We start from the raw sequence: 13429 nt of genomic DNA on the forward strand, positions 1-13429 counted from the left end.
CACGAGGTGCCTGGGAGGCAGCAAGCAGGAGCAGAGGCAAGACAAAGTCCTTTATTAGAAAATATATCAAAATCCCAGCCCCCTGAGCCAGGTCCAGAAGAGGAAGCTACTCGAGCACTGGCAGAAAGTACCCAGGGAGGGGCTTCCTTCACCAAACATACTTCCTCGGAACCATAAATAGAATAAATATTCACAGAGGTCCCGGGAAAAGCCAGATCACTCTTCTCTCCGTGGAAGAGGAAGGGACGTGGGGTCCAGCCCTGCTCTTACCCAGGGGCCAGCGACTCTCAGGAGTCACCACATAAAATCATGACACCAAGGATTCACAGTCATAAGCCCTGGCAGGTGACCCTAGAAAGAGGGACCCCCCAGGTCTGAAGGAGCCCAGCTCCAGTCCAGCAGTGAGGAGAGGCCCCGGCCTCCAGCCCTGGAGTTGCGTCCCCCCACATCCCTCTAAGAGCAGTGAGGACCTGAGGGTGGGGAGAGTACAACCCGTCTGATTCGGTTTCATGATTGAGGTGGGCAGGCAGGACGAGTCAGTGTGAACCGTTGGGGGCTGTGTGGTTGGCAGTAGGCGGAGGGCCGGGCCTGGCTGGGGGCCGGCGCTGCAGCATCTCTTGACGGAAGGCCTGGGAGGAACCAGGTGGGTAACGGGGACCAGAGGGAGTCCGGGGACCCCGAGGGTCAGTTCCAATGTCTGCTGTGATGTTGGTATAGAGAGGACCCAGCTCTCGAGCCAGCAATCGGTATGTCAGCGAGTTCATCCCATCTTGTGTCCAGGAATTCTGGGTACGGACCAGGAGGTCAAATCTGAGGGTCAGAGGTTGGAGAACTAAGGCCCAGAAAGAAACAGCCGGGGACCTAGGGAGCATCAGGACGCAGCGCCTTCCCTGGGAATGCAGCTCCCTGAGCAGCCACAGCAGCAACCAGGCTGTCCCCCCTACCTGTGCGGGTTCTCCTCGTTGCCCTTATCACCACGATGCTTCACCATCTTGTAATGCCCCACAGACGTGGGGGGGCGAGAGATCTTCATCCCAGCCAGGCGCACCCTGCAGGGAAAGTGGGGGCACCTTGGAGGACCCTGCGTGGAGGCAAGCGGCTCTTCCTGTTTGCTCCGCCCAGCGAGGAGGCGGCAGCAGGGTTCTGTACAACTAGCACTAGCTAGGCAAGGAAAGGGCCACACACCGGAAGAGAGAAAGTCAAACAGAAGGAAAGGCAGGAGAATGTAAAGGCGGGACGCAGCCAAGTAAGTCTGGGCGCCTTGGGGCCTCTTAACACCTGGCAGGTAGGTCTGTCCCGCCCGCCCTGTTATCTCAGTGGCTCCGAGAAACCGCCCTGGCATTTGTTGGAAAGGACAGGACTAGCCCAGGAGCTACACCCCCAAGCTCAGCAATCCCCAACTAGAACAGCGGCTGCCCTGCCTCGACTTCTCACCCCGCACCACGGGCCTCAGTGTTAGGAAAAGAACAGAACCAAGTCATCAGGACCCCACCTCTGACACACACAAGCAGAACTGAGATGGCCTGGGCAAGTGCTTAAAGAACACATCCATTTAGGAGTCGCTGGGCCCTTTCCACACATACAGAGGACAAGAATTCAGAGAGGTCGTGCTGGAGGACACGAGGGGGGAGGGGAGGCCATGGGTCCAACACAGCAAGCCCAAATTCTCACTCCACAGATAGGAAATTGGGTCAGGTGGGGCTGAAGGTCAAAATGTTTCACATGCTAAAAATGAGCTGGCATCGTGCCAATGGCACAGACTTAAAACCAAAAAGTGATTCTGGGTGATATGGAGCAGAGCCCCTCCTCCCCGGCCCCATAGGAAGTGGTCTGGAGTTACGTTAGCAGAAGGCAGGACTGACTTGTCTCTAGGCCCCTTTCCAGCTCTGGAATCTCATGATACTACAGCCCATTGAGCTTCTCCTCTCTCCCAGAAACAGAACTCACCAGATCTAGGAGATGGAAGGGTGACAGAGTGGGGAACAGCACGATAAAGCCTGACCTGGGCAGAGAGGAAAAGCTAAGGGAAAGGAATAGGACCGAGGAGCTAAAGGCTGGTGTGAAAGCGCGAGCGCTGGGGCTGGTCTCGGGGGACAGGGATGCAGGCCCCCGTGGGGGTGGGAAGCAGTGGCGGGAAGTCTGACCTGGTAGCAATGTCGTCATCCTCACCACCCCAGCCCCAGTATTCATTGGGGAAGCCGTTCATCTTCAGGTACTGGTCAGGAGTGAGCGCCGAGACTCCTCCAAAGTACTGGGGGTACGGGAGGCTAGGGAGAGAAAGATCCTTGGGTTCCACGAGTCTTTGGGGGAGACATCCCTACCCCACAACCCCTTAACCTCCTCCTGCCAATGGATGGTGGGTGTCCCTACTTCCCAGCACCCTCTCGTGCCCTCTACCTGTATCCAAACTTGTTCATGGCAACAGCAACATGCCGGGGTCCCCGGGGGTCACACACATACAGATTGTGGTCGTTCTCGGGCAGGAGGTCCACGTCGTGCAAGAACAGGCAGTCCCACTCCTCATCACGCAGGGCTTCCCGCACCCCAACGTTTAGCAGCTTGGCCCTGTTAAATGTTCCGTTTCCAGCCTGGAAGGTAACGGAGAAGAACCAGACTACGTCTAGAGGTAGCAGCATGGAGGAGAGGGGGCAGAAGTACCAAAGTGAAAGGAGGGGAATCGAAGGGGGGAAGAGGGGCAAGGATAGTGAAGAGAAAGCCAAACTTTCATTTTTCCTCCAACAAATCGTTTCAGAGCACCGGGATGGCCTGTTTACTTATGCGCGGCTGTTTAGCACTTAAACCTAACAACCACAGCCATGGAAAACAGGGGTCTATAGGTTTTCATTCTTAGACTCTAAGGGAGTCTAAGAATCTTGTTCAAGGTCACATACGGGACAAATGGCAGAACTGATTTTAATCCAAATCTGTCCAATTCCCAAGTCAACCAAGGAAAAATCCCAGAGAGTACAGGACAGTCAGAGTACCCCGAGCAGAGGAAGGAGGACTCGGGGGCCGACAAGCCGGCAGAGGAGGACCAGGTGCTTCCCCACATTCAACAGTCTCACCCTCCTAAAATGACCGCGGGGACCCACCATCTGAGAGCGGACTGGCATTTCCTCACAGAGTCCTTACCAGAAAGCGGGGGTGGGGGGCTGGGGTACCTGGTGGATGACGTAGATGCCGTAAGCGAGCTGCTGGCGCTGCAGGAAGGGGTGCAGGTGGTAGAGCAGCAGGCGCAGGTGGTGCTCCCGGGCCCGGTGCGGCACGATGATGGCCGTGCGGGAGCGGGGCTCACACCCCGCGGGGCGGTAGCGGCCCCCCGGTTCCACCCGGGGGTTCCTCTCCGCGATCTCTGCCAGTGATGGCACCGGGCTAAAGGACACGGACACAGGACCCACTGTTGGGGGGGAAGGGCCAGGTTAACGGTTGGAAAGAGGGACCTCCAGGGCCTGGGAACGCCGCTGGCCCCAGTGGTCTGGTTCTCGGGCTCTGCTCTCCCAACAGCTTACACCGAGATCACAAACACCGTGAGTTTCCCATCATTGGGACAGCTTTGCAAAGTCTGAAAGGTGCAGGTTCTTCACTTAGCCTGCCTTATTTTAGGGTTCCATAACTCCAGCCTCATTAGGTTAGAAGGTCGAGAACACAGGACTTCCAACTAACAAAACCGCGGCCCGTCTACAAAGGAAGCAATCCCTGGCCCAAGGCAGGAAGAGCACAGGAACGGCCGGGCAGTGAAAAACTGTGGCTCAACCCAGGAGCCCAATCTAAACTCCAAATCCACAGGCCACTTATCTCAGCCTCTGCCCACCTCTGGTGACCTTAACCCGGGTCCTAAGCCCCACGCCTGCCGCCCTAGCCCTGTCCCCACACCCTGGCCTTCCGTTTCCTTCCCCCTCCCTCTGCACTCACCTAAAAGAGGAGATCGTTCTGGACAGTAGGGTAGACCTTGAGGAGCTGGAGGGGCCCCTGGGGCAACAGGGGCCCCAGGCAGGTGACTGAGGTTACTGTAGACATCATGGGGATGAGAATAGTCAAATGTCGGCCCCTGCTCTCGGCCAAATAGGGCACTGAGGCTTCGGAAGCCCCCCAGTGACAGGTACATCATGACAGCCAGCTGGGAGCCCACCAGCAGGGCCAGTGTGCAGGGCCGCTCCAGCAGCCTCCGCAACATCCTGGGCTCAGGTCTACGGAAGGAGAGAGGAGAATTCTGGGCACAGGCAGGTGAAGAGCAAGCCAGCAGAGATCATCAGTTAAGAACCAAGGTGGTGCCAAGAGTTAAAGAGGAAAAGAGGCGAAGATCGAAGTCACAGAAGGGAGCACACAGGTGTACAGTCATGCGTGGAAAAGAAACAGAACGTAACCACCAGCAGCCCTACCTACCACCTGTCATTTCCAGCCCAAGTCTCACTCTCCTCCACCTCCTCCCTGAACCGCTCAGGCCAACTACTCTCCGTCCCCACCCCCAAGGATGCTTACATCATTCAGGGCCTTTTCAAAGGAGTCTCTGGAGAACCACCCTCCCAATTTTAGAGGGGGGTGGGGGGTGGACTCACCTAGGTTCAAGCTGTCTTCTTCGGGATCATGGGGACTTCAGGGGGTCCCGGGGGGGCAGAGATGTGAGGCATTATCTAAATTGGAAATGTCACAGAGGACAGAGCAAGTCTCCATCCAGCACTCCAACAGTGATCCTGGGACTAGCTGGAACAGAAGTGGTCAAGGATAACCACCCACCCAGAGGGGCAGAGATCAAGATCAGGGTGAAACTGGTTTCCCAAGCAGGGGAAGTGAAGGAAAGTGGTTGGAAAGAAAAGGGGAGGACCCAGAGATGCTAGGTCCCTGGCCTCTCCCCCAGCTGCCCTTGAGTGTCAGGTTTACGTGTACTTAACCATTCCCCACCCTGACAGGACCAACCTGTTTGGGGAGTGGGGTCGGGACTGCTAATGGAGACATTATTTTTGCCAAGGAGTGAGGCAGTCACGACAGGATTGTGGAACGGCCTCAGGAGAACCCAGGGCAGACTAGGAAACGGGTTCCTTTCCGTTCTTCACGTGCCTAGGAGGCAGCCCCGCAGGTGCAGGGCGCTCGATCACCTGGGAGCTGCAAGCAAACAGCCCCGGAGCGCGACGGGGAGTAGGATGGGGGGGCGTCCTCCACCGTTTCTATCCTATCCCAGTCCTAGCGGGGCGTAGGGAGGAGGGTTACCGCTAAAAGTGAGAGGGAGTGGGAGGGCTGGGCAGAGCCCGTCGGGGGTACCTGGGCTGGCTCACCTAAGGGGCGTGGTCAGCACTCTGCAGAGGGTCACAGCCCAGTTCTTTCAGAGCATCCCAACCGCCCACCCCAACCTCCTCTTGCATTTGCAATGTGAGCCCACCGGCCTCTGTCCATATTTCCACCTGGGACCCCCTCCCTGCTCCAGCTGGTCTCCAGGCTTCCCCCGGAACTTCTCATCCTCCCCGTCGCCCGAACCTTTCTCCCGGGCCTCTCACCCCATCATCCCCAGCCCACATACCTGCTCTTCTGCTTCCCGTCGTCACCGCCACCCCGACAGCCTGGCAGGCATCGTCACCGCCATCTTGGAAGCGGGCGCCGCTGGGCGGGGCCTCGCGTCACGGGGCGGGGCCTCGCGTCACGGGGCGGGGCCTGGGTGGAGCCTCCCGGGCGGGCGGGGCGCGGGGGAGCTGGGGGAGGCTGGAGCGCGGCAGGGTGGAGCTGGGCCGCCGGGGAAGCCCGCGCGGGGCGCTCTCCCCTCCTGACCGGACGCTATTTCCCACCCCTCAGACTGGGAGGACAACAGCTCAAATCAGGACTCTTGCAGCACCCGGCCTGGCCCAGAGGCCAGTGCGACAGTTTCTGGCGCGTCGCAAAACCTGTCACCGCAGGCCAGCCCCTTGCCGGAGTGTTAGGTGTATCAGAATTGTTTCTTGCTCAGGGTACATTGTTTCGACTGCTCTGGCGCATTTTTGTATCCCCGTGATGTCCCGCAGGCCTTGATAGAAACGATTAGTTAGTTAATAAAAAATGATGCACTGAGTGAGGAGGGAAGGGCGGCGTCTGCTTTAATGTAAAATTGTGTTTTCCCTGACATTACAGTAAAATGGACGTTCCGTTAGTTTGCAATATGTGTATCCTGTGGTTTCCACTATCGCCTTAGCACGTTGTGTTTCTTAGAAGCAGATGTTCACACCCAGGAAACTTAGGTTAACTCACAGCGTGTTCTTCCAAAAGGGAGGGATATAAACAATATAGTAAAATAAATATGATTGCCCAGAAATTGCAGCTCATTCACACGTAGACGCTTGAGAGAGACTTCCCAGAAGTGATGGTTAATGGGGAACCAGAAGGACTCGTTCTATAGCACATCCATCTGCCTTAAGAGGTTCTGTTTCCCGGAGAGCTGTTCTGCAACTCTGTAAGGAACTGATCCACATGCAAATCTGGACGGATTGAGGTTCAATGCTCAATTGCTCCCTACATTGTGCAATAAACAAAGTAAAACAAAACATAAAACAGTTTTTGCCTCCATGTTCATGCTCATTTCTGCATCCCTGATCCGTAAATGTGTGTTCCTCAGATTTCTTTTAAACTACATATCAGATTGCATTGAACGGACAGAGGTTTCTGGGATTTGTCCTGCAAAACCCGCCACCCCACCCACAAGTTTGCAGGCACGCTAAGGAATGTTGTTTGCGAGACATAAGTGACCCAAGGAGCCTGGTTAATTGACATTAGTGGGCCTCCAGCTCAGAACTGGCCCTTCTGGTCTGGACGCCAAGAGCTATAAATTTGCCTTGCATTCCCTCCATCTCCAGGCTGGGCTGCCCCCCTCCGTCCCCCAAGGAATCCGGGAGGGGAGGCAAACACACCTAGCCCAGGCTCCTTGAATATGTAAAGACATGATAACATAGGAATGCAGCTCCCTCCAAACTGCACGTAGGCAAACAAATGCTTAATTTCAGACCCCATCATTTGCCCTACAAATACGAACCTTACCGGGAGTCCCAGCTGAGGAGCCTCTCCATCAGCACTCCAGCCTGGCCTACTCCACGGGCCACGCCCTCCCCACCCTCACCTTGAGGTTGGATGTCTTAAGTACCCGGTTTGAGATAAGTCTGTCTAAAGATTTTTTTTTTTTTTTTTTATTTGACAGAGAGAAATCACAAGTAGATGGAGAGGCAGGCAGAGAGAGAGAGATGGAAGCAGGCTGAGCAGAGAGCCCGATGCGGGACTCGATCCCAGGACCCTGAGATCATGACCTGAGCCGAAGGCAGCGGCTTTAACCCACTGAGCCGCCCAGGCTGTCTTACTCTCCTTTACTGCTTATGGTTGCCTTCATCTATACTCAGATTTTCCTCTTTTTTTTTTTTTTGGTTTTTATTAGATTTAAAATCTATTAGATTTTTATAATATCAATAAAGTGTTTTTTTTCCTCTTTGAAACTGAGAGTACAGCTGCTGTGAATCTTTTCTTTAGAACACATATCTGGGGCGCCTGGGTGGCTCAGTGGGTTAAAGCCTCTGCCTTTGGCTCAGGTCATGATCCCAGGGTTCTGGGATCGAGCCCCGCATCGAGCCCCGCATCGAGCCCCGCATCGAGCCCCACATCGGGCTCTCTGCTCTGCAGGAAGCCTGCTTCCTCCTCTCTCTCTGCCTGCCTCTCTGCCTACTTGTGATCTCTGTCTAATAAATAAATAAAATCTTAAAAAAAAAAAAAGAACACATATCTGTCAGTTCCTGCATGAGTTACATGTTCATTTTGATCTGGGTATTGACAAAAATTCTGTCCTTGGCCAAACTTTATTTTTCGTTGTTGTTGTTGTTAAAGATTTTATTTATTTATTTGTCAGAGAGAGAGAGCACAAGCAGAGGAAGAAGAAGCAGGCAGAAGGAGAAACAGGCTCCCTGCTGAGCAGAGAGCCCAGTTCGGGGCTCGATCCCAGAACCTGGATCATGACCTGACCTGAGTTGATGGCAGAGGTTTTAACCCACTGAGCCACCCAGATGCCCCTTGGCCAAACTTTAGACAGACTCTGCTAAGGCTTCATTTCGAATAAGCCTCATCCCTGGACCACTAGCCGCTTTCAGCAAGAATCCAGCTGCGTCAGGTTAGCCAGAATCTCCTCATCCTTGAGGTAATTTTCCATCTACTGACTCTCTCATTCCTCTCACTGGCCATACATATTCCCATGTCCTGACTGTATTCAGAGTCAAATTCAACCTCTCTCCGGTTGGGATAGTCTACACACAGTAGTCCTGAAAAAAAGTCTTCCTTACCTCTTGAACAAGTGTCAGAATAATTATCTCTTCGGCAGTGGGAGAATCATAATTTCACCCTTTTCTGAACATTCTATTTTATATATATATTTTTTTAACATTTTATTTATTTATTTGACAGATCACAAGTAGGCAGAGAGGCAGGCAGAGAGAGAGGAGGAAGCAGGCTCCCTGCTGAGCAGAGAACCCAATGTGGGGCTCGATCCCAGGACCCTGAGATCATGACCTAAGCCGAAGGCAGAGGCTTAACCCACTGAGCCACCCAGGTACCCCTGTTTTATATATTTTTAAAGATTTTATTTATTTATTTGAGACAGAGAGAGCACGAGCAGCGGGTAGGGGCAGAGGGAGAGGGAGAAGCAGCCTTCCTGCTGAGCAAGGAGTTTGATGAGGGGCTTGATGCCAGGACTCTGGAATCATGACCTTGGGCTGAAAGCAGACGCTTAAATGATGGAGTCACCCCGGAGCCCCAAAACATTGCATTTTAATAGATGGCTAGTGTTCTGGATACAGGAAACCTTAAGTGCAAAAGTCTGAAAAGGAGAAGAAGGGAGGGAGCTTGGGAAATTAAAATGGATCAGTAAGCCTAGCAGGTCCAGTGAAGGGCATGGTGAGCCAGGAGACAGGACAGGTGAACAGGTGCGAGGTAGTAAAAGATTCCATAAACGACATCAAAAGAGTGGGTTTTATCCTGAGGGAAGAGGAAGGCAAGAAAGTGCTTGAAACAGAGAGCGCTACTGTCAGAACTTTAGGAAGTTCACTCTGGTGGAAACACGGAGCTTCCACTGGAGTGGTCAAGAATGGACGCAGGGACACCATTTCGGAGGTCACCACAGAAATCCAGGAGAGAGACGGAGCTCATGCAAACTAAGGCACTATCAACTGTGGGAGGCGGGCACCTGGGTTGCTCAGTGGGTTAAGCTTCTGCCTTAGGCTCTGGCCGTGATCCTGGGATCCTGGGATCCAGCCCCAGTGGGGCTCCCTGCTCAGCAGGGAACCTGCTTCCCCCACTCCCTCTGCTTGAGCTCACTTTCTCCCTCTCAAATAAATAAAATCTTAAAAAAAAAAAAAGGGATTATCAGTGGGACTAGAGGGAAAAGGTAGTCTTTGAGGAATTTACAAGGCCAGTAGAGCTTGGCGATTGAGCGGATATGCCTACTCAGGGAGTCAGAGGATTCCCCGATTCCTAGTGTGGGCCAGTGGGTGGATGGCGGCTCCTTTCAGTATGAAACAAAACTTGGAAGACGCACATTTGGGTGAAACAGTAGAGATGACAAGTTAATCTTTGGACTTGATGAGCTTGAGATACCAGTGGAGGCCCAAAGTGAGACAGAACTGCATTTCAGTATAATCAGCACTGAACCCCACTGGCTGTGTGATGTTGAACAATACATTTTCTGGGTTTCATCTGTAAAACAAACCCCATCTTAAAGGAGGTTTGTGATAATTAGGACTATGAGACAGTGCCGGCAGAAGTTAGATATTCAGTATATCTGAATTTTTTAAAAGATTTTATTTATTTATTTGAGAGAGAAAGAGAGAGTGAGACAGAGCATGAAAGGGGAGAAGGTCAGAGGGAGAAGCAGACTCCCTGTGGAGCTGGAGCCCAATGTGGGACTCGATCCCAATGACTCTGGGATCATTACCTGAGCTGAGGGCAGTCGCTTAACAAACTGAGCCACCCAGGCACCTGAATTTTGAGGACATAGATCTGAATTTTGTACATCTGAATTTTGAGGAGAAAGTGGGAGCCAAGTAAAAAACAAACAAACCAAAAAAAAAAAAAAAAACCCACACCTGTTATTTTAAGGAGCTCACTGGGTAGTAGTGAAAACAAACATAGAAAATGGAGGGGCACCTGAGTGGCTCCGTCGGCTCAGAGTCTGACTCTGACTCTGAACTTTGGCTCAGGTTATGATCTCGGGTGGTGGGGTTGAGCCCCATGTGTCTGGCTCTGAGCTCAACAGGGAGACTACTTGAGATTCTTTCCCTCTCCCTCCCCCTCTGCCCCTCTCCTCACTCTTTCTGTCTCTAAAATAAAGAAATAAATCATTTAAAAAATAATGAAAACATGGCTTTCCCCGAGGAACTCTTGTTTCTCCATGGTGTTCAGTTCTTGTAAACTGACCGTCATCATCATCCTTTTTTTTTTTTTAAAGATCTTATTTGTTTGTTTGTTTATAGAGAGTATGAGGGTCAGGCAGAGGGAGCGGGAGAGAGAGAATCCCAAGCAGGAGTGTGGAACCTGACTCAGGCCTGGATCGCACAACCCTAAGATCATGATCTGAACCAAAATCAAGAGTTAGACATTTAGGGGTGCCTGGATGCTTCAGTCCTTAAGCAACTGCCTTCAGCTCAGGTCATGATCCCAAGGTACTGGGATCGAGACCCGCATTGGACTCCCTACTCAGTGGGGAGGCTGCTTCTCCCTCTTGTACTCCCCCTGCTTGTGTTCCCTCTCTTGCTGTCTCTCTCTCTCTCTCTGTCAAATAAACAAATAAAATCTTAAAAAAAAAAAAAGACGTTTAATTGACTGAGCCCCCCAGATGCCCCCTGACCTTCATCTTCTACCCCAGCTCTCCAACTGCCACGTGCTCCAATGCCCCTGCATTCATCTGTAAGCTTCCTGTTTCCAAGAACTCGCACGTCCACTCCACTCACCCTGGCCACTCCCTGGACTTAGTCATCACCTAGAACTGCTGCATCTCCGAAAGCTTAAATTCTAATGTGCTGGTTTTTACCCCAATATCCTATCTTTCTGTTCTGAATAAATCCTGGTGCTCCTAATGGCGCTGTCACAACATGCAGTGCAATAGAAGAAACCCAGTCTAGTACTCAAAACTGATGCAGAATAATTTAAATCTCTAGTTTCTCAAGGAAACATTGGAGGTTGGGAGAAGGGAGTATGGAGCAGTAGCCTATTGAATACACAGCCCGATGTCTTTAAAATCCTCTCTCCCATTCAGCATTGTCCATTGAGATGGTGGCTTCTCCCCAAGACTCTCCCTTCCAACCCTACTTGGCTCCTTACTATATTATCCCCCAGCTTCAAGTCCAGGCACTTCATGTGTCTTGGGTTTTGCATAACAGAGCAGAACCCTGGAGCTGGCTTAGCAAGCAGAAACTCTTTCTTCCTCTATCACCATCCTACTCTCCTTGGGGGCCCCCCAGTCTTACAACTCACTTCTAGAAGGGGAGGCAGACACCTCCTCCAAGAATCCTTCTGTGACCCCATATTCTGGGCTACGCACCCCTCATCTATTATGGCATCTGTCACACTGGTCTAGCATTTTGGTCTCAGCCAACAGATGGTGAACTTTGAGGACAGGAACTACGTCTTCCCTTTTATCATCCCCTGAACGTAACCAAGACCTTTTAGCACAAATGTGACAAGACAGCCCATCTTAGATGGGACCTAGACTCTCCCTTGGTAGAATTATTTTCTTATGCTAATGTAGGAGTGGAAGGGGGTTGCCTGGCAAAAGAAGAGATTTGAGGGGAAGAGAATCAGCACATACTGACACTTACTTGAAGCCATACACAGAGCCAAGCATTTACTTCACTGTATTCTTTTTTTTTTTTAAGATTTTATTTATTTATTTGACAGAGAGAAATCACAAGTAGATGGAGAGGCAGGCAGAGAGAGAGAGAGGGAAGCAGGCTCCCTGCTGAGCAGAGAGTCCGATGCGGGACTCGATTCCAGGACCCTGAGATCATGACCTGAGCCGAAGGCAGCGGCTTAACCCACTGAGCCACCCAGGCGCCCCTATGTCACTGTATTCTTAAAGTTCTGACAACCTCTCCATAAGGTAGGTAGTAGTAACACCCATTTTACATAAAGAGACCAAGGCTCACAGAGATCAAGTAACTTAAGATCATATCATCACGGGTAAGTAACAAAGCTTAGACTTAAGTCTGACTCCAAAAATCCATGTCCTTTCCCAACGCTGTGGGAGGAGGATTTGATTCCAGTGTATGACCCAATGGCTTTTTATTTATTTATTTATTTTAAAGATTTTATTTATTTATTTGACAGACAGAGATCACAAGTAGGCAGAGAGGCAGGCAGAAAGAGAGAGAGGAGGAAGCAGGCTCCCCATGGAGGAGAGAGCCTGATGTGGGGCTCGATCCCAGGACCATGGGATTATGACCTGAGTTGAAGGCAAAGGCTTTAACCCACTGAGCCACCCAGGTGCCCCGACCCAATGGCTTTATAACTGAACAAATGCGGTAAACAGTCAATTCTCCTTGGGAAACCAGGTCAACTAATGTGTTTTCCTCTGACCCATTTCCAGGCCAACATTCTCATATTTTCAGCATTTTTTAAAAAGCTTTTATTTATTTATTTGGCAGAGAGATCACAAGTAGGTACAGAGACAGGCAGAGAGTGAGGGGGAAGCAGGCTCCCCGCTAAGCAGAGAGCCTGATGTGGGGCTTGACCCGAGGACCCTGGGACCATGACCTGAGGTGAGGCTTAGGGGAGAGGCTTAACCCTCTGAGCCACCCAGGTGCCCCATCATATTTTCAGTTTCTTAACACTTATTACCTTATCAAGAGAATGTGCTGGTGTATGTTTGTGAAGTTGGATGGGCGTATGTCCAAGTGTGTGACTGTGTGTGGACTCGTGTATTACTGGGTTTCTAAGGTCTAAGGTTTCCCAAAGACTTTGAGGGATGACTTAAATGTTCCCCTCCCTCCCCCGCCCTTTCCTTCCTAAGGCTACCTAAGTACTCTGGGCCTGTCCCTATATAAGGTCCTTTCTGGGGAAATTGTTCAGTATTGTTGCTCCCAGCCCCCTCCTTGACCCCCCACCCTGTTCCCCCCAGCCTTTCTCTGAAGATTTTTAGAACTGGTGGTTTCCCTCAACTGTCAGCTGGTTAAGTCTTGTTGCCAATGATTTTGGCTTCCCTGCTAGCAACAGTCAATGGGGAGAGTATTCAGTTGGTTCAGAAGCATTCTCTTGGCCAACAGAATATGAATTCATTGAATTTACTCTCTTCCCCGCTTCTTTCCCTCCAAGCCCGGACCAATGAGACACTGGTATTTGTCACTTGCCGTCAATCTGGTATTTCAGAAGACACACTACTGTGATACTACGTGGAGATTAAGGAAGTGGAGTGAGGGCTGGAGTGGCGGTGCACATGAGTAGCTCATCC

The 13429-nt window shown here is 51.6% G+C and overlaps 1 protein-coding gene across 3 annotated transcripts; it reads right to left on the bottom strand.

The window, feature by feature from the left end:
• Positions 1 to 31: 31 nt before the first annotated feature.
• On the bottom strand, positions 32 to 5601 carry B4GALT3 (beta-1,4-galactosyltransferase 3). 3 transcript variants are annotated; one of them, XM_044266727.1, is made up of 8 exons: positions 5513 to 5601; positions 4557 to 4631; positions 3913 to 4187; positions 3162 to 3397; positions 2398 to 2588; positions 2145 to 2267; positions 945 to 1049; positions 32 to 810 (listed from the first exon to the last, which is right to left on the bottom strand). In XM_044266727.1, exons 3-8 carry the CDS (start codon positions 4172 to 4174, stop codon positions 537 to 539), a joined length of 1191 nt encoding a protein of 396 aa, XP_044122662.1. In that variant the 5' UTR covers positions 4175 to 4187; positions 4557 to 4631; positions 5513 to 5601; the 3' UTR covers positions 32 to 536. The 3 variants fall into 3 exon arrangements, with proteins under 3 accessions (XP_044122662.1, XP_044122661.1, XP_044122663.1); XM_044266726.1 differs by having other exon boundaries at positions 4557 to 4701; XM_044266728.1 differs by having other exon boundaries at positions 3913 to 4210; positions 4557 to 4701.
• Positions 5602 to 13429: the final 7828 nt, after the last annotated feature.

This window comes from Neovison vison, chromosome 10 (genome assembly GCF_020171115.1).
Source record: "Neovison vison isolate M4711 chromosome 10, ASM_NN_V1, whole genome shotgun sequence".
NCBI classification, from domain to species: Eukaryota; Metazoa; Chordata; class Mammalia; order Carnivora; family Mustelidae; genus Neogale; species Neogale vison.

Coding starts and splice junctions, on each gene's coding strand:
- B4GALT3 (XM_044266727.1), bottom strand. CDS start 4,174: ATGTTGCGGAGGCTGCTGGAGCGGCCCTGCACACTGGCCCTGCTGGTG. Junction 1,050..2,144: donor GATGACGACATTGCTACCAG/GTCAGACTTCCC, acceptor CTTTCCCTGCAG/GGTGCGCCTGGCTGGGATGA. Junction 811..944: donor AACGAGGAGAACCCGCACAG/GTAGGGGGGACA, acceptor TCTGACCCTCAG/ATTTGACCTCCTGGTCCGTA.